This window comes from Sceloporus occidentalis, unplaced genomic scaffold (assembly GCF_023333645.1).
Source record: "Sceloporus occidentalis isolate IW3139 unplaced genomic scaffold, rSceOcc1.0.p SCAF_4, whole genome shotgun sequence".
Classification (NCBI taxonomy): Eukaryota; Metazoa; Chordata; class Lepidosauria; order Squamata; family Phrynosomatidae; genus Sceloporus; species Sceloporus occidentalis.
In genome coordinates this window covers 191,711,302-191,732,288 of record NW_028316984.1, presented here as the reverse complement: position 1 = coordinate 191,732,288, position 20,987 = coordinate 191,711,302, and the positions used below count along the sequence as shown (strand labels likewise).

Below are 20,987 nucleotides of genomic sequence, written 5' to 3'. Positions count from 1 at the left end.
TTGATCTGTCTGGAGTATGATTGATCACTGTATCTTGGACTTGAATTACTGAATATATTTATGTCTAAGTCTAGAAATTCTAGTAAAAAATTGACTCAAAAAACCTGAGTCGACTTATCTACAGGTCAATATAAATACTGTATTTTAACTCTTATTTTAAAAGGAATCATTCCCTGATGAAAGGCAAGACCGTAATCTGTCCTGAAAATACTGACACCCCCACCCCACCCACATTCTCTCATTGTTTTCCTTTGCTTTATCCTTCAGATCATTTGTTATGTGCCCCAAAGTTTTACCCTCAACTTATTGACAGGTCAGATAAACATCCATAATTTTGGCCCCAAAACTTGCCGTCATCTTACACATGAGGTCAACTTAGAGTTGAGTGCATACGGCCATTATCTGGGCATTTTCTTTCACCCAAAGCTTGTTGCTTAGCTTCTTGCATGGGTCCTTTGAAGTTATTTGCTCTGTTTACTTCCAAATATCTGCCTTCTCTTTTTTGTCATGCTCTGATCTAGATTATACAGACTAACCCATGGGAGCTCCGTTGGGCAGAGTCTGGTACTGGATGACCCCTGATTCCTTCTCGCACTATGAATCACAAATGTGTTTTGGTCCAAAACATGGCTGAGTAAAACCAAATGCCTGCTTTCCATTTTGTATTATATCATAAGTAACTAGATCCAAAGAACACACACACTACATCTGTCTGCCTGTCTGAGTCTTAAATGATTGCCACTAATTTGCAGATTGTGTTTCCTTCTTATCCCCCATTCCTGCTCCCAAAGTCACCTGTTCTTGCACTGTTTTAAAATCTGGCTACTTAATTTTGCCAATGGCTCAGTATGGTTTTCACAGGGCTTTGTTGTTGTTGTTGTTTTTTTTTTTTACACAAGGCAAATCATATGCAATTTTCATGCAAGTTTTTAAAGCCCAGCTGTAATTTGAGTTGTCTGTCAGAAACCATTTCAGGATGTTTACCTAAATAAAGTCTTTAACATCTTCATATTTAAAATGCATGTGAATAGGGAGGGATTCTCCATCCCATCTCTGCTTCCCCAAACAGCGTTTGTCAGTGATGTCTGGGAAAATAGATTGTCTTTTCTTTTCTTTTTTTCTTCTTCTTTTTACTTTTCATGCTGTCCTCATTAGAAAAACCTGCACATTTTAGTTCAGAGACATTTGGGAAATGGACATGATAATTGGAAGAAGGGCCTGCTTTAATTAGGGTTGTGTAATTTTTAAAATAATGGTTCAATTGTAGCTCCTTTAAATTCTGCCGTTCTACTGTGTAAATGTTCAAGGCAGGTGGAAATTCCTGGCATAACAATTAATATAAATTGGGATGCCATTTTTACTACTGCAGCTATATCTGTTTCTTTGGATACCTGAATTCCCTGCAGTGGTATGCTGGAGTTTTTGAGTTACGTAATTGTTCTGGAAAACAAGAAAGACCAACATGAAAGGAAAAGGTTCCGATCCCTTTGACCTTCTACTGTTGAGATTCTGGGGGGGTTGCCCTGAAAAAGTGGATGAGTCCTCCAAAGTTGCTTTGACTGCAATCCCATATTGTTGTTCTTAATTGCCATCAAGTCGACTTTGACTTACTGTGACCCTATGAATGAAAGACCTCCAAGTCACCTTATTATCAACAGCTCTGCTCAGGTCTTGCAAACTCAGGGATGTGGCTTCCTCAATTGAGTCTATCCATGGGGTCTTTGTCTTTTCCTACTGTCTTCTATCTTACCAAGCATTATTGTCTTTTCTAATGAGTCATATCTTCTCATATCTCCAGAGTACAACAGTCTTTGTTTAGTCATCTTGCCTTCTAGGGAGAATTCAGGCTTGACTTGCTCCTGGACCCATATATATATATATCTTTTTGGCAATCTTTGGTATCTCTAGAACTCACTTCCAGTGCCACATTTCAAATGAGTTGATTTTTTTTCATATGAGCTTTTCTTCAAAGCCAAGATTTCACAACCATATATAGAAATCAGAAATATAGTGAGCCCTTGGTTCCAGGATCACCTGCGGATACCAAAAAGAATGGATTCTCAAGTCCCATTAAATACAGTGGCATAGTAAAATGGTGTCTCTTACATAAAATGGCAAAACCAAGCTTTGCCTTGTGGAATCTATATTTTTTGGAATAATTTTAGAATGTGGATGGTTGAATCTGTGGATAAGGAATCCATAGATATTGAGGGCCAACTGTACCATATAGACATCATATAATGCCTATTGAACTGGCTGCCAATATACTTCCAGTCTGAATTCAAGATGCTTATGATGATATTTAAAACCCTAAATGGCTTGGAACCTTGGTACTTGAAGGAGTGCCTCTCTCTATATGTGCCGGGCCAGGGGGATCCACCTCTGTATCCCACTTGTAGGATCAATACATTATGTGAGGACATGGGAAAGGGCCTTTTCAGCATTTGTGCCCCAATTGTGAAATGCCCTCCCCCCCCCCCCACAGAAACCCAATGGGCACCAATGTTGTTTCATATAGGTGCCATGTAAAAGCATGGCTGTTTACTAAAATCTTTGGGTACCACTGATTTATCTCAAAATGCTAATTTACATGGTTTTAAAACTGTTTTAATATTTTAAACCTGTTTCAGTGTAATTTTAGTTAATATGTTTTTAGTCTATTTAAATTATTTTTATTATTTGAAATTAGCTTAACTTTTTTGCACTTGTGCAATGCCCTCAAATCTTTTTGATGTAGACTGGGATAAAATATTTTAAAAATAAATATTAAGTGAACGAATCTGATGTCTCACAGAACAAATCTGAACACAGCTGTCATAGCTTGGTTTGGGACCCAAGGATTCAAGATCAGAGCTTGCAAAGATCTGCATCGACTGTTGTTTGGCAATCCAGAGACTCCATGCTCTTATGCATCCATACATATAGGTACACACATTTTCCCCTCCATGCACATCATGGCATACCCACATGTGCATACTCAACTTTGGCACACTCTCATTACCCAGAAACCTCCACTGAGACAGTGGTTTACCCTCTGGCACAGACAGTGGATAAACAACCATCTCAGAAACTAATGCACTCCATTCTTCACCAGATGAGGTGGGGAAAGTGGCTTTAGGGGCCACATAATGAGTGGCCAAGGGTGTGTGGTCCTGATTGTGTAAGTTGTGCACCCTTGATTAATCCTACTTCTGTTGATGCTTGAGTGTGCAGTTAATGGTTGCAAAACGTTGTTCTGATTGTGGCGTCTCATTAAGATGAGCATCGGCTGGAGATTGATACAGTATTTTCCAGCCTGATACTCAGTGTTTATTTCAAAGCAACATGTGGCCCTTTCCATAAATAATTTTCCTTTCACTTTTGATAAAAATGTGTGCAAGAGAGGGGGGAGAGATTAATAAGGTATTGTAAGAAGCAGCTGTTGGGTTAACAGAGATTGATTTTCCTAGTTACCTTCATCTGTTTCTTGAACCCCTTTTGTCTTTTTGGTTTAAACTTGGTGGCCCATTGAGTCTGTAGCTCATGTACACCCATTTGCTTTATTGTGCATACACCATCCACTCCTTCCTTCCTTCCTTCCTTCCTTCCTTCCTTCCTTCCTTCCTTCTGTTGGAGAGATATCCTCCTCCTGCCATGCTTGTGGCTTCATTGTGGTGACAGTTATTAAACAAAAAACCCAAATATGAACCTGCATGTCTGTACACCACCTCTTGTTAAAATCATAGGCTGCCTTTTAAGTATGGTTGTTATGCAGAACAGCAAACACTCCCCAGAGTTAATAATACCTCTATATCTTTATAATATCCTGGTAGTGTTGACTTTCCCTTGTTGGTTCTGATCTCTGTGGGGTGCTGTCATCTCTTCAGTGAAGCCCCAGAGACGCAGCTTCTTGTGAATGTTTCATGGCTGATTTAGGAATATTTCTACCAAATTTCTTTTTCAGTGTCACATCCTACAGCTTCTCCACAGAGAGGTCTTGATCTTTGCTCACTTACTCACTCTATTTGGGATCAGATTCTTACTTGGTAAAGATTCACCTGAGCCATGTGTGTGCAGCCTCAGCAATGACTGGATGGTTTCTCAATTTACTGAACATTACAGGACTTCTCTTGTAGAAACTGAGCTCCTCTCTGCAATGTTAAATCATTGACCCAAACTTGACCAATTCTGCCTTACCCAAGGATGGGGTTGGTGTCAAACCCCTCCTCCCATTTTGGATTACAGCTTCCATCGCCCTGACTGTTGGCCATTCATTCATTCATTCCATTTACAAACTACTCAAGTAAAGCTCTCTGAATGATGTACAGGTTTATTGTTGTTAACTGCTCTTGATATGGCTGGGGGTGGGGGGGGGATGGTCCTTCAAGTCACCTAGTATTAGTGACATTAAAGATTGAAACCAGTACTTTGAACTGTTTGGCTAATGCACAAAGCAAAGCATACCACAGTATGATTGTATTGGCTAGTGTCCTCTTTTAGACTAATAGAAATTTTAGGATTTTTTTTCAGGGACAGCCCCATTTACAAAAACATAGATAGAGGCATAATTTATATATCAAACTGAGTGGGTAGAAGATATTCCAGGTCATGGTGGTCATCTGTGTGTCTTTGACAATGTTGGATCAAAGCAACCCCCCCATATAAACCTTTTGCTTTAGGAAGACAGCAGCTCCTTCCAGAAAAAGACTGAATACCAGACAAGGTAGACCATCTAGATGTTATCTTCATACCATCTGGACTCAGTCTTATAGCCCCTCATCCAGTCCATTACCAAGCACTGATGAGTGACGGGAGTTGGGGTTCTCCAATTTCAAGAGGGCCACAGTGGTAATATCTTGAATTGAGCTCAAATGCAACTTGGAAGCCAGTGGAGTTCTTGTAAGACTAGTGTTAATATGGTCTCTAAAATGCACCCCGACACCAATCTGGCTGCTCCATTTTGCCCTAGCTACAGCTTCCGAACTCTTTTCAAAGGTAGTTCCAGTGGTAATATCCTGAGATCTTCTTATTAAAGATACTTCAGACCTTGGTATGCAGAACATGTGCTCTACCAGTGAGATGTTGTCCTTCTAATTCAGTATTTTAATACAAAACTTAATAATGAATTATTGACCTTCCTTCTAATTGCTACAAAATATTACCTTATTCATCATTGTACATGTAACCCATCTTTAATATTTTTGCCTTACATGAAAATGAAGGTCTGAGTAAACCCAAATGTCAGAAAAACGGGGACCCAAAATTGTTTTGCTGATATATCTCTGTCCATTTAAGAGTTCATTTGTACCTTCCTACCTGTTAACATCTGTGTATCTTTAATATTTACCTAATTCCGTCTTTGGTCAGCGTTTGAACATCACATCAACTTAAATTTCTCCATCAGAGTGAGAACAAAGGCAAAAGGTTAGGTAAAAAGTTATAAAATTATTTTTCTCATCCTTTGCAGGCAGTCTTTCCAAGTACTCAAGCAGAAGCCCAAGAAGTTGAAAAACCAGCAAATGTACTGGTAGAGACAGGGCCTGTATCATACAATCATGAGGAGGATGTGGAAGAAGAAGAAGTTGAAGAAGAGGAGGACCACTGTGTGAGCGCCCTTCAGTTAATGGGTGGAAATGGTAAGCCTTAATTTTAGCATTTAGAGACTCACCCATGGTGGAATATTAGAAAGAAAGAAAGAAAGAAAGAAAGAAAGAAAGAAAGAAAGAAATTCCCACTGAATCAGTGGGTATATACTATCTTTCTGTTTCTGTCAACATTTACTTAAGTTCCATTCGGTTAATGGGTTTACTGTTGATTGTTTGTTTGTTTATAGTATTTCTGTATCACCTCCCAGTCCACAAATGCTCCCAAGGCGATGAACAAATAAAAACTAATTAAAACAATACAGAGATTAAAAAAACATTTTAAAAAGATTAAAATACTCTTTAAAAACTCCTAAAAGAACAACAATCCTAGAGTCCAGTTATAGAACAGTTAAAACAGCACTGTCAAACATTGAATGCCATGTGGAACAGCAATACTTTGGCTGCCCGCCAGAAGCTTAAAAGGGATGGAGCCAGCCTAAGTCAAGGCACTGTCACAGAGAAAACTCTGTTACATGTACCCACCAACCTAACTTCACAAGGTGTTGGGACATGTAACAGGGCCTCCTATGAAGATGTCAAATTTCTGGCAAGCTCATATGGGAGGAGGCATTCTTTCAGATATCGTACCCCCAAGTTGTTTAGGGCCTTGTAGGTCAACACCAGCACCTTGAATTAAGCTCAAATGCAAATTGGAAGCCAATGGAGTTCTTGTGAGACTGGTGTTAATATGGTCTCTAAAATGCAGCCTGACACCAATCTGGCTGCTGCATTTTGCCCTAGCTACAGCTTCCGAATTCTTTTTAAAGGTAGTTGCATATAAAAGCTCATTACAGTAATCTAATTAGAAGGTAGATAAGGCCACATGAATTACTGTGGCCAGATCTGCCCAAGAACAGGCACTAGTTGGAACTAGCGCTTCCGATCCTAGTATCCCAGATGACGATGAGATCATCCATGAGTTTGTCTGGTGCCATACCTTGTATTGTTTCTCCTATGCAGGTAGCGGAAGGGCATAAGCTACACTTTGGCATGGCATGAATAGGGAGATAGTTGCAAACTGTTAAAGAACATATTCAGTGAAAGGAGGCAGTGAAACTATTCAAAGACTTAGCCACGTTAGTCTGGAAAGTCAGTATGCAAAGGAATCTTGCAGCACCTTTGGATCTGCATCTGAGGAAGTAGGCTCAAGTCTATAAAAGTTCGTGCTACCAATTTCTGTCTTTCAGTTAGTCTCAAAGATGCTGCAAGATCATTTTTCAGCCAGTGAAAGGGATGAACAAAAGGAGAATGCCATAACAGGAGGATATGATAATGTTATCAACTCAAATTAAAGAATTGGAATATAGGAAAAATCAGTCCAAGAGTCATTTTGTCCTACCCTCATCAGTGCAGGAAATCATAACTAAAGGATCCTTATCAAGTGGTCATCCAACCTCTGTTTAAAAACCTCCAATGAAGAGGAATTGCCCCCCCAAATATATATATATGGGGATGGTAAGATGTTTGCTTCTTTTTGTGATTTGGACTCTGCAGAGACTTCACCTTCCCACTTTTGAACAAGGCACCAAATTATGCTTTCCACTCTGTTGTCCCATGACAGATGCCCATACTAGCATCTGCAATTTAGTGTATGTTCTCTTTCAGTGCTTTATGTGGTTTGTCTGTAAATGTTTTCCCTATTTAATTTTTGATCGTTGACATTTTTCTTCTTGCTTTCTGAGAGGTGGCATCTCTCTAATACATTGTGATCTGCTAAATCTCCATCACTCCCCAGCTTCCTATCTCTCAGACTTTCCATTTGTCCTTCTCTTTTATCCTGCTTTCCCATAAAAAATTTCACCCTCCTAAGTTTGTATGTTAAGAATTTGATGTTCCTACACATTATTATTATTAACCTTTATTTATAAAGCACTGTAAATTTACACAGCGCTGTACATACAATCTTTTTAATTGAACGGTTCCCTGCCCTCAGGCTTACAATCTAAAAACACACGACACAAAGGGAGTGGTGGTGGAGAAGGGGCCTCTCTAGTAGGATAATACATATAAAATACATAGCAATACAGGAAATGATTCAATAAAACAGGCAACAAAAGAACATCAGATAGCAAGTGACAATTATGCAATGTCTGGGAACGCTGCCCTGAACAGGATGGTCCTCAACTCCGTTTTGAAGCTGGTTAAAGAAGACCCTCCTGCAGCACATTATTATTATTATTATTATTATTATTATTATTAACTTTTATTTATAAAGCACTGTAAATTTACACAGCGCTGTACATACAATCTTTTAGTTAGACGGTTCCCTGCCCTCAGGCTTACAATATAAGAAGACATGACACAAAAGGAGAGGGGAGTGGTGGTGGGGAATGGGATCAGGTCCAGCAGTTCTTCTCCACCTCCGAGGCCTGGACCAAGTCAGATCGACTGGAGGAAGGGCTTGGCTTCTTAATGGATGGTTAAAAGGAGGCTTCCTGAGTCAGAGAGGGGCTCACCTCTGGGAATGCTTCTCTAAATAATATAGTCTTTAATTCAGTTTTGAAACTGGGTAGAGAAGTGATAAGGTGTGCATGTGGGGGAAGAAGGTTCCAGGAGTAAGGGGCAGCAAGCGAGAAGGGACGAATTCGGGAGAGGGCAGTGGTAGTCCTACACTGTGACAGGAGACCTTGACTACAAGAGCGTAGGGTGCGAGTAGGAATGTAAGGAGAAAGAAGGTCGGATAAGCAAGGAGGGGCCAATCCATGGAGGGCTTTGAAAGTCAACAATAAAAGCTTGTACCGGATGTGAAAGGGGAAGGCCAATGAAGGGAGGATAAAAGAGGTGAAACATGGTCAAAGCGGCGAGCGGATGTGACAATACGGGCAGCTGAATACTGGACAGAGATTAAAGGATGGAGGTGTGAAAGAGGAAGTCCTGTCAGAAGGAGGTTACAATAATCTAGTCGCGAAACCACTAGGGCATGGACTAGAGTCTTGGCAGTAGAGGCTGAGAGGAATGGATGGATCTTGGCAATGTTGTAGAGAAAGAATCTATAGGCCTTGGCGGTGGCCTGGATCTGGGGAATAAATGATAGAGAAGAGTCAAAAATGAAGCCAAGTCTGCGGGCTTGATGAACCGGTTGAATAGAAGTGTCATCAACAGAAACAGAAAAGGAATAGTGAAGGGTGGGTTTAGGTGGGAAGACAAGAAGCTCAGTCTTAGACATGTTGAGCTTCAAGCGCCGAAGCCGCATCCACTGAGAGATGGCAGTCAGACAAGAAGAAACTTGCTGTTCAAGCCTTGGAGAAAGGTCAGGGGTGGACAGATACAGCTGAGTGTCGTCGGCGTACAGATGATAGGAGAAATACACATGGGCATCACCTGTTGTATTGGTGCCTAAGAAAGGAGGTAAAGAGATCAGGTTCTGTGTGGACTACAGGAAACTGAACTCTGTGACACGTCCTGAGCAATACCCTATGCCTAGGGTGGACGAACTCCTGGAAAAGCTGGGACGTGCCAAGTATCTGTCTTCTATAGACTTGACCAAAGGCTACTGGCAGGTTGCTCTAGCACAGTGCTTCTCAATTATTTTCTGTCATGCCCCCCCTAGGAAGAAGAAAACATTTCGCGCCCCCCGCGCGACTGTAAATAGTATCATTTGTCTATAAAATTGGTCAAATGAGCCCCCCTTTACGGAGCCTCGTGCCCCCCCTGGGGGGGCGCGCCCCACTATTTGAGAAGTACTGCTTAGCAGAAGAATTCAAACACCGCACTGCGTTCATCACCCATATGGGCTTGTTCGAGTTCAACATGCTTCCATTTGCTGGAGCAAGTGCCTTCAAGCTAATAATATTGCTGCATGTATTATAGTTTAATAATATTTAGAGGATTTTTTGGTCTGTGTTGTTCCCCAGGGTCTGAGTAAACCACAGTAAGGAATTCATATGTATATAGTACAGCAAATTGAGCAATAGATCTTAACCCCTTCTCATTTACTACCAGTTGAGCTCCAGCCATGAAACACCAGTTTGAATGGAAAAGTGATATAGTGCTTCCACATAATGTTCAGGCTTCAGCTGTGATTTCAGGCACAGGAAAGCTTTGGAGTGACTCCTGGATGATGTTAATTTTATTACGAGATTGTAATTTTGACCAGGTGATCTGTGAAGAGTCTCTTTGTGGTTCTTGGTTGCACGAATATGGTCAGCCAAGCTGATCAAAGTAGCTAGAGATTACTTTGATAACCTTTTAAGAGTTGGCAAGTCCCCCCTCCCTTTTGTGGTCACGTTTTCTCCCTTTAGCAGTGGCTAGTAATTTTTGGAAGGAGGGGTGCTTCTCTTCCTCCCCCTACTACTCCTTACTCACTTCATGGGAGAAAGCAAGTGTTCTATAAGCATTGACACCTGTAGCAATAGGGCATGTTACTCTAACTCCATGGGAGTTAGACCTTGGACTCCATTCTCAAAATGACCTTTCAAGAATTCAAGGAGGTGACCAAGGACTATTAACCCAAGTCTGTGGTTTCAAGTGAAAGACAGTGCTTGACATTGTGGGATGACAGCACAACAGAGTTAAAGACCATCCTGTTCAGAGAAGTGTTCCCAGGCATTGCGTGATTATCATTTACTATGTGATGTTCTTTTATTCCCTGTTTTTTGAACCATTTCCTGTATTGCTATGTATTCTAGATGTATTACATTGTATGCCATAGGCAGGCTTTCTCTTATATATTTGTTGCTTTATGTATAGCGCTGTGCAAATCTACAGCGCTATATAAAGAATAATAATAATAATATTAATAACTAAAACACATAAGCATTCCTTTCCAAAGGAATCTTTCAGCAATGGGACCATAAGTTCATTGGGATATAGTGTCCATGAGGTAGGGGGGGGACTGAGAATACATTTTTATTACAGTATTGAAGCTTCTGAATGCAGTATAAATCTGTACATATAGCCAACAACTTGACATGGAAGCCACTAATTGTGAGACCTGACAGTGTCGTGCTGAGAAGGCTGGTGCTGGAGTGTTGATTATGTGTAGCGTATGCAACTTGGCACCCTTAATTTAGCAGTGGATGTTGATTTCAACTTTTGTGCGAGGTCTGTGGAATAATCATAACAGACTGGTTTGATCTGAGGGGAAAGTAATCACTCAAACTGTAGGAAACTCTTTTTTTCACTAGCATATATGATTAGAGTTGCTTTCCCTGAGAACTGCGTCTGTATAGGCGTGTCTGTTGCTGCTGAAGGAAACTCATAATGATAATGATAGTAACTGTATGAAACTTGTTAAAGGTCACTGTACTGTTTTCCCACCACCACCCACAAATGTAGGTATTTCTAAATCCTTCCAAAATATATTGTTAGTCTCTCTATTTTACAGCACGCTGATACCTTTGTATTAGGGAACATGCATGTAGGAATATTTTCGCAAAGTGCATGTCGCATCACTGGCAGAATAATAATGGTTTATGTATGCTTGCCTGCACAATCTGTCCTGATAACTAGAGCTAGAAAAAGTAAAATTTGGGGGATTTATATACTCATAATCCCCCTTGGGCAGGAGTGGGCATAGTGGAGCTTTTGGACTACATGTAGCCCTGGGCCCCACTTCTTGTGGCCCCTGGTGTCCACTATCACCACCAAAGCACCCCAACTCCTTTTAAAAAAACAACAGGGATAATTTGGAGTAATTTTTGCTGCTGAACCACACAGAAAGCCTCCCAATGTGTGAAAATACACTAAAATAACCTAACCCACTTCCACAAGCACCCTAGAACCCTATACAGGCTCCAAATGCTTCCCAGTCCCTCTCAAAATGGCAGGAAGAGGTCATATGATTTACTCCCTTTCACCATATTGAAAGGGACTATAGAGGACAGTGGAGATATTTCGGCTTGCTGGTGAGAGCAACTTACAGTAAGATGTGGGGGGGGGGAAGAGGGGGGGATTAGCTTCTGTCCATCACACAATGGCTTACTCCTGCCAAAGGGGATTCAGGTAGTGATAGCCCTTAAACGTTTTGCAAGTTCCACTGATTAACATGATGAGCGTGTGAGGATGAGACTCTATTTATACAATATGACCCCTATATCTGTGGGATTAGTACCCATGGTTTCCTTTACCCATGTTGGGGGGGGAAAGCTCTCTCTAGGCATTTGTTATGTCCCCCAAGCAGTTTTGTGGTGTGCTTTCAGCAGAGGTTGTCCATAGAGACATGCTGGAGGATCTAGAAATGCCTAGAGATGTCTTCTTGCTAGGAGGTTCTAGGTTCTCCAGTGTGACTTCATGGTCAACTCCCCCAGGATGTCATTCATTTCAATATTGTTTGCTATTACTTGCATTTCCATAGTAAATCTAGGACTGTGTCCCTCATGGATGCAGGAGTCATACTGTATCTCTCCTCACCTGCCCCAAATTGGGAGTGAAGGTGCCTATGCCCATTTGAGCTTCTTAGTAGAAGAACATTAGAAGAGCCCATCTGTTTCATACACTGGCCATTCAGATGCTTACAGGAAATCCAAAGGAAGGACATGGAGACAAGAGCCTTCCTCCATTATTGCCTTTCCCTGATCTTCTTCAGCAGGACCCAGCATTTATTGCCCAAACCATTAACTAAGGCATCAGTCAGAAATCTGTCGATATAAGCAACAATAGCCATATGTTTAATGTGCATCAATACAATATTGTGTCATTATTGCAGTTAGTTGAATTGCTGCTTCTACTATGTACAGATCCCTATTTTTGATTGCTATCTCCTTTTGTGTATGTGTGTGTATGTGCCTTCAAGTTGCCTGTCACCAAAGAATGCCAGGTGACTATATAGGCTATATTTCAGAGGGAGGAACTGGCAAAGCCATCTCTTGAGTATTCCTTCCATAAGAAAACACTATGAAATTCATGGGCTTGCCATAAGTCAACAGGCAACTAGAAGGCACATATGCACACTTCTGTTTGGGAAGACATAATGGCATAACGGTTGGCATTCTGGCCTTAAACCAGGGAGATCCAGATTCAGGCACCCCCTTGGCTATGGCTCTCAATATGACATGGTTGCTTATAGGTTTGAAAAGAGGAGGAGGCTCTTTGGAGGAAGTGCATCAAAGTGTAATGAGAAGAGGAAGGTGTTTAATATAATGCAAATTGAGGAAGTGAGAAATTTTTGAACTCTGTATTTAAAGGGTCTCAAACAGATCAGGCTTAAGCCTGCTGAGAACTTGAGTCTGAGCTCTTTTAATTTGATTTTTTAACTGGAAAAGGCAGATATCAAAAACATTGACCTGTTTCTATGTGTTTCTAAATCTTTAGAGCAGGGTAATTGTAATTTAAATGATTTACTAGCTAGAGCAGCCAGAAGAGGCACAAATACCCAGACTACATTTGCTCTTTAAATATAGCACTTTCCATCCCCAAAGGATTCTGTTTAATCACAGTGCAAAAGGATATATTAGTGAATATAAGTACACATGGTAGAGGCTGAAATAGGATGGGACAGAAATGGGGAGATGTGTCCATGAAACTTAAGTTTCCCACAGTTCCCAGAATCCCTTGGCCAGCATGGCCATTAGGACACACTCCAAAATGTTATTTTTCTTTCTCTTTTTGTTGTTACTGGGTATCTTTCTGACTTAGGGGAGCCCTGACACAAAACTGTAACTGGGTTTTCTTGGCAAGATCTGTTCAGAGGAGGTTAACTGTTGCCTTCTCTGAGAGAATGTGACTTGCCCAAGGTTGCCCAGTGGGTTTCCGTGATTGAGCTGGAATTTGAATCCTGATCTCTTGAAGTCCTAGTCAAAATGCTACACCATGCTGACCCACTAAGGATAGGTTAACTGTCATTCAACTTTCAAAGTTTGCCTCTCCAACAAAAACTGTAATTTGATTGCCTCAATGAGTTCTATGTCTCTTTGGATTTTTGACACTTTGGATATTGTAGGAATTTGCTCACCTACTCATTCTTGAGACCAGCTTCTCAACACCTGGCTGCATTTCTCTGTGCTTTCCGCTCAGTCTCATCTCTTTCATACATCCTTTGGATGTCAAGATGAGAGGAACAATATCTGTTGTCTACCTTTTCTCTGTACAGTGCTTGATGATGCTGTTCCTTCTAATACTTTTTTCTCCCTTTGGTTTTGCAGATTATGGCTGTGATATAGATGACGACGAGGGGTATTAAGCCTGTTTTGACTCTAAACGGAAATGGTGACAGGAGCTACCTGTTGACTGTAAAGAGAACTCATCCTAATGTCTAAACAGAAGCTCTTCCATTCATCATGGACTCTATTCCATTTCTCTTGACCAATAAGCTGGTCCTAGGATCTATGGGCTGGCCATTGGCTTTTGAATACTTGAAAAGTTTCCAGATCGTGTTATGGAACAGGGATTAATAGAAACATTGGCTCCAGAGAACAAAGGACAAGAGCTCAGCCCAAATGTTGGCCTCTCAGAACTGGAACGTGTTTGTAGCTAACTCTTGAATCAAGCCACCTTGGTGTGAAGGCGTACATAGAGGAAGAGCCTATTCATCTCTTTCACAAGCAAGACTTGTGCTCCAGTGTTACATCAATCTTTCCATACTTAAAAACAAAAGAATAAATAGAACTGGGGGGCAAATGACACCCTGGCAGGTGACCCCTTGGAAAGCAGATCCATGCATGTCCTTTCTCAGGCTGTAGTGCTGATCATTGTAGGGTTCACTGCAGAGTTGACCATTGCTGGGCAGGCATCTTCTCCTTAGTATAGGACAACAATAGTAAACCTTGTTTGTATGCATAAGAGGAAATAGCAGGAGGATTATTTCTTTTTAAAGGTTGGTTGTTGCGCTAGAGAAAAGGCCTTAGGGGTGCTGGCACCATATTGGGTATCATATTAAAAACAGTTATTATTTTTGTTTATTAACCCAAGCCTTCTTGATCATTCACTGCTCTTTTTAATAAAAATAGAGCTTGCTACAGTTTTATTTTTGGGACTACAACATCTGCAGTCTGGGGAATTCTTAAAGTTTTAAGCTCACAAAAATGAACTTTTTCTAGCTCTGAGATAAAGGTAGGGTGAGTTACCAATGGGCAGGGCAGAGCTCCAGGAACAAACATTCCTGATTGTAGACCATCTCACAAAGCTTTTGTGTCCCTATCACATTTAAAGAATAAAGTTTTGCCTTCCTGAGGGTTAGATTGTGGAGTTCTCAGGTTTTGGCCTTGGGAAATCTTACTCAGCTTTGTAAAATGGATGGTTTTGCCTCCAGTAAGACACATTGTTGTTTTAAAGCAAAGAGTTATGTCCCTTTCCCAGATGTAATTTAATTTAATGCAATTTAATGAGATTGGTATGGTTGGATTAAGGGCTCAGCCATGCAGAAAGCTTGACCAAACTCTGCAATCTCTTACTTGTTCTGATAAACTGTATTGTGCCACCCCATGAACCTAAGGGTATAAGAAATCAACAGTCTTTAGTCCCAAACTCAGCAAGAATTACCTTCCTGAATTCTTGGCAGGTTTGTGGCTTGAATGTTAATTGTGAACCGTGTTTAACTCCTTTGACTTTCTATCACTATTCTGTTTATTTGCTGTTGGAAGCCAAAGCATGAATGCCACTTGGGCCTTTCCCATCACTGTTGTTGATGGACAAGGATGGCACACCAAATCACCTTTGTAGGAAACTGATCCCCGGATCCATCTAAAGAAACAAAACATACTTAATTCTTCACCCTGGCCCTGCCCTCATCAGAGGTCAAAACTATGTATTTCTGTACCACAGCATGGCTTTATCAGAGCTCAGGGCTGGAATGTCCTTTTACTTCCTTCATTTGGAAAATGATGCTTCCCTGAAAATTCAAGTCCTTGTTCACACACAGATAGAAAACTATACTTCAGCTGAACCAATTTAGACTTTTATTTATCTAGGTGCTGAATTTTTTTGGCTTCAGCCTCCAAAACCAAGACTCTCATTTCTGTAGCACTGTGGCCATTTCTGCTTTGGCAGAGATTGTTATGGCCATGTTAGATTTAAAACAAGCCACCTTCCACTACTCCTTCATTTTATAAAGGATCCAAGTACTGAGTGATAACTTTACCCACCTGAGAGCGTGTGTCGTTCCTCTTTTGCTTTTTGTGATGATTCACTTCCAAATTGGCACAGTCTTCATGCAGTGACTTTACCACCTAGTTCCATTTTAGGGATCCTCTGTATGAAATTGTCATTATTTGGGAAATTCTCATATCAGCAGGAATTAAAAACAATTCTCCCTTTAAATCCAGCATTTTAGAATGAAGTTGCAACATAAAGTGAGAAAGTATGATGCCTATCATTATAATAGCACACTCCCCATCCATTCCCGAAAGCTCTTGCTTCCCTATGTTTGGAGGTGCATGCAAGTTTCATGGTATTTGTTATTTTTTCTATATGGATTGTCCCAGAAGCATGGCTGGGTCCTTTGCCCAATGCACTTTCTTGAGATCAGGAGTGCTGTTATGGAGACCAGTTTTGCATGTTCCTTTTTTGAACTGCATATCCCAGAATCCCTCTGTCAGCATCACAGTGGCCATGCTGTCAGGGATTTTGGGAGCTGTAGTCCAAAACCTTCTAGGCTTGGTTAGGGCTTTGCCTACTTCTCAGCTCTTACATCCTTAGGAGTTCCTGTTGACATTATTTGGGTTGGAATTCTGAGCATCAGACTGAAATGAGACAGCAGAGATCCCTGACCAAATTTCTTGTCTCTTTAAAATGGTTACTGAAAGCAGCCACATCAGACATACAGTTCAGATTGAGACCACAGTATTATGGAAAGGGCAGGGAATTTGAAACTTTTTCTTACGTGTTGTCCCAGTGACAGTCACAGCCTCCTCCAAATTGTCTGGGGATGCATCAGGACAATGGCAGCACAGATTTTATTTTATTTTTAATAAAGGATAAACCTCCCTCTGTACTACTATTTTAAAAAAACAAAAGTTCCCCATGGCTCCTTTTTGCATAAATGAGAGAGGTGGTTTTAGATTTTCATCATCTTGTTTGGTTTCTTTAGCCCTCTGTTCCTACTTGTTGTCTAACCCCTTAGCCTTGGTCCAAGAGCATCATTTTTAATGTAGCAATCCTAATAGATCCCCACATTTGAAGGGTCTTTTTTCCCCTGAAGGACTTTAGGTGAAAGAGTGTAGTTTGCTAAATGCTTGCCTTCAAAATCCACTACTGAGATAAAATTCTTCATTGTCTAGAATCCCTTCTGAGCTTTATTTTTCTATGGGATTCTTCTAGGTCAGCCATCCTCACATTGAACTCTTCAAGGTGTTTGATTACAGTTGTGTGACTGTTATGGCCATCACTTCTGGAAGATAGTGTTTTCTAGGCCATCATATCTGGATGACAACAAGTTTTGGGGAGGTGGTTTTTCAATGTTCTCCCCACCAACACCCATAGTCTATACTATAGACTCACTTCAGGTCCCAAAGGGATGGGTAGAATAATTTTTGTGTACCCTAAACCAAATCTACAATTGGAGCAAAATCTCTTTGACTTGAAGGAGTCCTGATATACCAGTGATTCAAAAACTTTCAATACATTTATTGGTGGGAACCCTACTCCTGAAACTAAAGGCTAAACATGTTTTTTGAAACAGAATAAATATAAATTGCAGATGTTTTGCATGCCATTGTAAAGATTTCAGCTGCAACCTGCCCAGAAGCACTTGGAATTCATGCAAAACTTAGTTGTGTGAAGATGCTCTGGCATTCCATGTGGTTCATACCCACTTTACTTTGTGAGCCTAAATAATCTGAATTGCTAAAAACATGATGATTGCAGAACCTATTATGTCTTGGGCCCAGGTCAGAAAATGTGTTTCCTGATTATTTGTACCATTCTTGCACTGCAGAAGTTTTCACATAGTGGGAGAAACTGAGAATCTGTGATTTATTTTGGATCTGATTCTGATTCCATTTGCTTTGGATCATGTCTCTAATGCGGAATTGGGGAGTTGTGTGTCCCACTGTTTTCTTTCCAAATAGTACAACCTTCTTTTAAGGCAGCAGTGGGAGTTTGGTTCTGCAGTGTTATTAGGCTCCAATATCCAGCAGGCAGCATAGCCAAAGGCAAGAAATTGTGGGAGCTTCAGTCCAACAACATGAGCAGGGTCACGTGATTCCTCCCATCTTTTCTCTATGTGCTGCCTTGTGATGCTGTGGTTTCTCATATCACCAAGGGAACATACAGAGGCCTGGACAAGATGGCAGAAAGTTGCTTTCCTATCATGAGTCTGCTTCATAAAGATGTTTCAGAGGTTGAAGCTCTCAAGGGTATAGCTTCAACACAGACTCTTCTTGCATGGCCTGGGGTTTTTCATGAAAGGAGGAGGACTTCGGAAGTTCTCCTGCCACCAAAACAAGGTGATCACTAGTGCAGGTATCCCATTGGTAAAGCAAGAAATAGGGCACAGGAATGGTTAGCTTTAGAAGTTCTGGCACTCCCTTGTTTCAAAATCATGTGTTCTCTCTGGCCATTTGTTTATGGCTACCGTTTTTAAAAGTCTTTAAACTATATGTAGGGAAGGTAGGATGGAGCCAGAAATGGGCAAAGACTGGCGTTTTCATTGCTTCAGAACAGGGAGAAGTGGACAAGGAAAACCAGAAATGATTTAACTGTGTATCTTTTGGAATGGCCAAAGATACCTACAGTTAGATGCCAAATGTCCCAGGAACTTGATTGTATCTGCTTTGCAAGAGGAATGACAGTTTCATGTTGTCTCCCGGACTCTGTTTGCTTACTGAAAGGGAAGGTGGGGAGCAGTTCATGGGAGGAAGCTGCAGCTGGTCCAAGCTCATAAGGAGGAAGAAAGTGTGCATTCCCACACCTTTAAAGTGCATTGTTCAAATGTTGCTTCCATTGTCGCCCTCACTGTACTTATTTGCATTCTCTCCAGATAGCGTGGGGATACATCACCTCCTACTGTTTTGCTGCATTGTTCAGTGCTAACTGTGATGCTTGTTGCCCTCAGTAACAAGGTCAGCTTAAACACCAGAGCGAGGGAATAAAAATGATCAGCAAACAGCTGGAATTTCCTTGTAGACTCACATCTGGAGCCACATCCCTCTTTTTGTTTTGCTTTCTCCCAACAAATGTAATATTTGTAAATATCTAAGTCACCTTTTATATGTTCCTGTTTTATTATATGTTTAAGGTGGTTGTTATTTCGTGTGTGTTGTTGTTGTTTTTTAAATGACTGTTTTAACTTCTGTGTGACTCGGACAGCAGTGTACAGGATCTGTGTAAAGCCTATTTTGTCTTTGCAAAGCAAACCATTTCTAATCATTTAAGTTTGTCTGTGTTTTCTTTAAAGGCAGATTTTGTTTCCTGTACAGTACATAAAGCAACTAACTCTTGCCAAATTATATATCATAACATTTGGAACTCTACTAAATGTGCCTTTTCCTAGCATACTGGACAATTGAGACAGGCAGAAATTTGAGAATCATTCTCATATAATGCAGGATGACCTACACAATAGGGTTTGGATCATGACTCTCCAATAGGGTGATTATGAAAGGCAAGTTCAGTTGTTCCTTCCCCTGAAATTTAGATCCAGCTCACAGTGGGCTCACCATTGATTCTCCCCTTCCTCACTTCTCAAGTACCCAGCAGTGGATCTTTTATTAGGTTCACAATTTCTGCTGTGACAAGTATCACGAGCCATGGGAAATGTCGCTTCCCTGTGGTTCCCAATGCAATGGGCATAAATACAGTCCTGCTGTGGTGGCACCCTGTTGCTTGCGTGAAGGAAGGCACTGGAAGTTTCACATAATCAAGTGCCTTCTTAAGTCCTGTCAAATCCATTTTGGTCTCAGCAACAGAACCCAAATCCCAATTCTATTGGGACTCTAGAGGATTGAAGAGATGTCCATCACTGATAGAAACCATGATTTAAGTGTAATAGTTATCAGTGTTAATTGACATGCAAGGTGTTGTAAGAAGTGGAAGGCTTTCATGGTTGGCATCCATAGTTTTTTGTGGGTTCTTCAGCCACAGATGCTGGCAAAACGTCAGGAAGAAACTCTTCTAGAACATGGCCACGTAGTCCGAAAAACCCACAAAAAACTATGTTGTAAGAAGGCATTGAGTCATGTACTCTATCACCAAAAGATATATCACTTCTTGGTTATGCATTATGGGTGATTTCAGGAAGGGTCCTCACTTTGTTTATGATTCACTTTTTGAAATGCCATCTTCTGAGCATCTGCTTAAATGGTGATTTTCGCCCTTTGGGAGCAAATTGTCTTTTGGGGACTGGGGAGGTAGATGATGATCATGCCCACGACTTCTGTTCCACCTTTTCCCCAGATTGGGACTCAAAGCAGTTTACAACAATTAAAAAAACCCACATTGTTAAAAACCCTCAAGATACAAAAGTTATAACACAATTGATTAAAAAAAAAAAATTAAAACCGGGTTAAGACTAGGTTAGAGATATGTGCCTCTGCAACACTGAATTTCAGCTACGTCCCATATTACTGGTTGAGATTAAATGTGAGACATTCTGAAGACTGCTAGACTCTTTAACCAAGCTGTCATCCCTGATATTTTCCTCTTCTGCAGAAGTACTGGACTCAAATGGGAATCGCTGCCCAAAAATGGATACTGGACACTTCTTACCACAGTTGTCCCTGACCTAGTGGTCTCATTGGCCATGCTGACAGGGGATGGTAAAAGCAGTAGTCCAGCACAACCAAAGTACTGCAGTCCAATATGAACAGAAGAGCATCAAATGCAGATGTATCCCAGGGTAGATAGCTAGTCCCCCAGGCCAGCATCGTCTGTGGTTGGGGCAGTTCTGCAGTGTGGCCAGAGATCGCTCTTCCCAGCTCTGCCATCTGAGATCCTTTTAACTGGAGAAGCTAGGAAGTGAGCTGGGGCCTTAGGTTTGCATAGCATGCCTTCTGTCTAGGATTTAAGGTCTTTTACGCTGATCTTGAGCATGTCACAAGTAATGCCTACTGAATCCAAGAGAGCTTATTCGTCAGTATACACAGTGTACTGAGAAACATATGCAATGTGACCATCAAGACGTTGACTGTGGAAATGGAAGTGCTGGCATCTCCCCACGCTTGGTCATGAATATTCAAAGCACAAAACAGTTTGGAATTGTACATTAAAACCTTTCCTTTTTGACACTGAAAACCTTGTGATAAGAGCTAAGCTGCGCCGTCAAAGGGCTTTATGAATACAAGCAGAGATGCGTTTAGGAATTATGAGATGTTCAAAGGGCACAAAATCTTATGTCTCTTTAATTAGCAATGGAAAAGAAATATTGTGTTTTTAAGGGGAGAAATCACCCATCTTTGCTATGCTGTTGCTTGTCAGTACTAGGCCCTCCCATCCCCCTGCCTGCTGTATATATTTCATTATAGAATACAATGTTAAAGCTTCGATAACGTC

At 41.0% G+C, this 20,987-nt stretch overlaps 1 protein-coding gene across 3 annotated transcripts in view; it reads left to right on the top strand.

The window, feature by feature from the left end:
- Nucleotides 1-18,871, top strand: part of BRF1 (BRF1 general transcription factor IIIB subunit) — a 282,491-nt gene extending 263,620 nt beyond the window's left edge. For all 3 annotated transcript variants that reach the window (XM_089522715.1, XM_089522714.1, XM_089522717.1), the window contains 2 exons: nucleotides 5,447-5,615; nucleotides 13,706-18,871. In XM_089522715.1, coding sequence (XP_089378841.1) covers nucleotides 5,447-5,615; nucleotides 13,706-13,743 — 207 coding nt within the window. In that variant the 3' untranslated portion in view covers nucleotides 13,744-18,871. The remainder of the gene's footprint in view (nucleotides 1-5,446; nucleotides 5,616-13,705) is intronic.
- The last annotated feature ends 2,116 nt before the right edge of the window (nucleotides 18,872-20,987 follow it).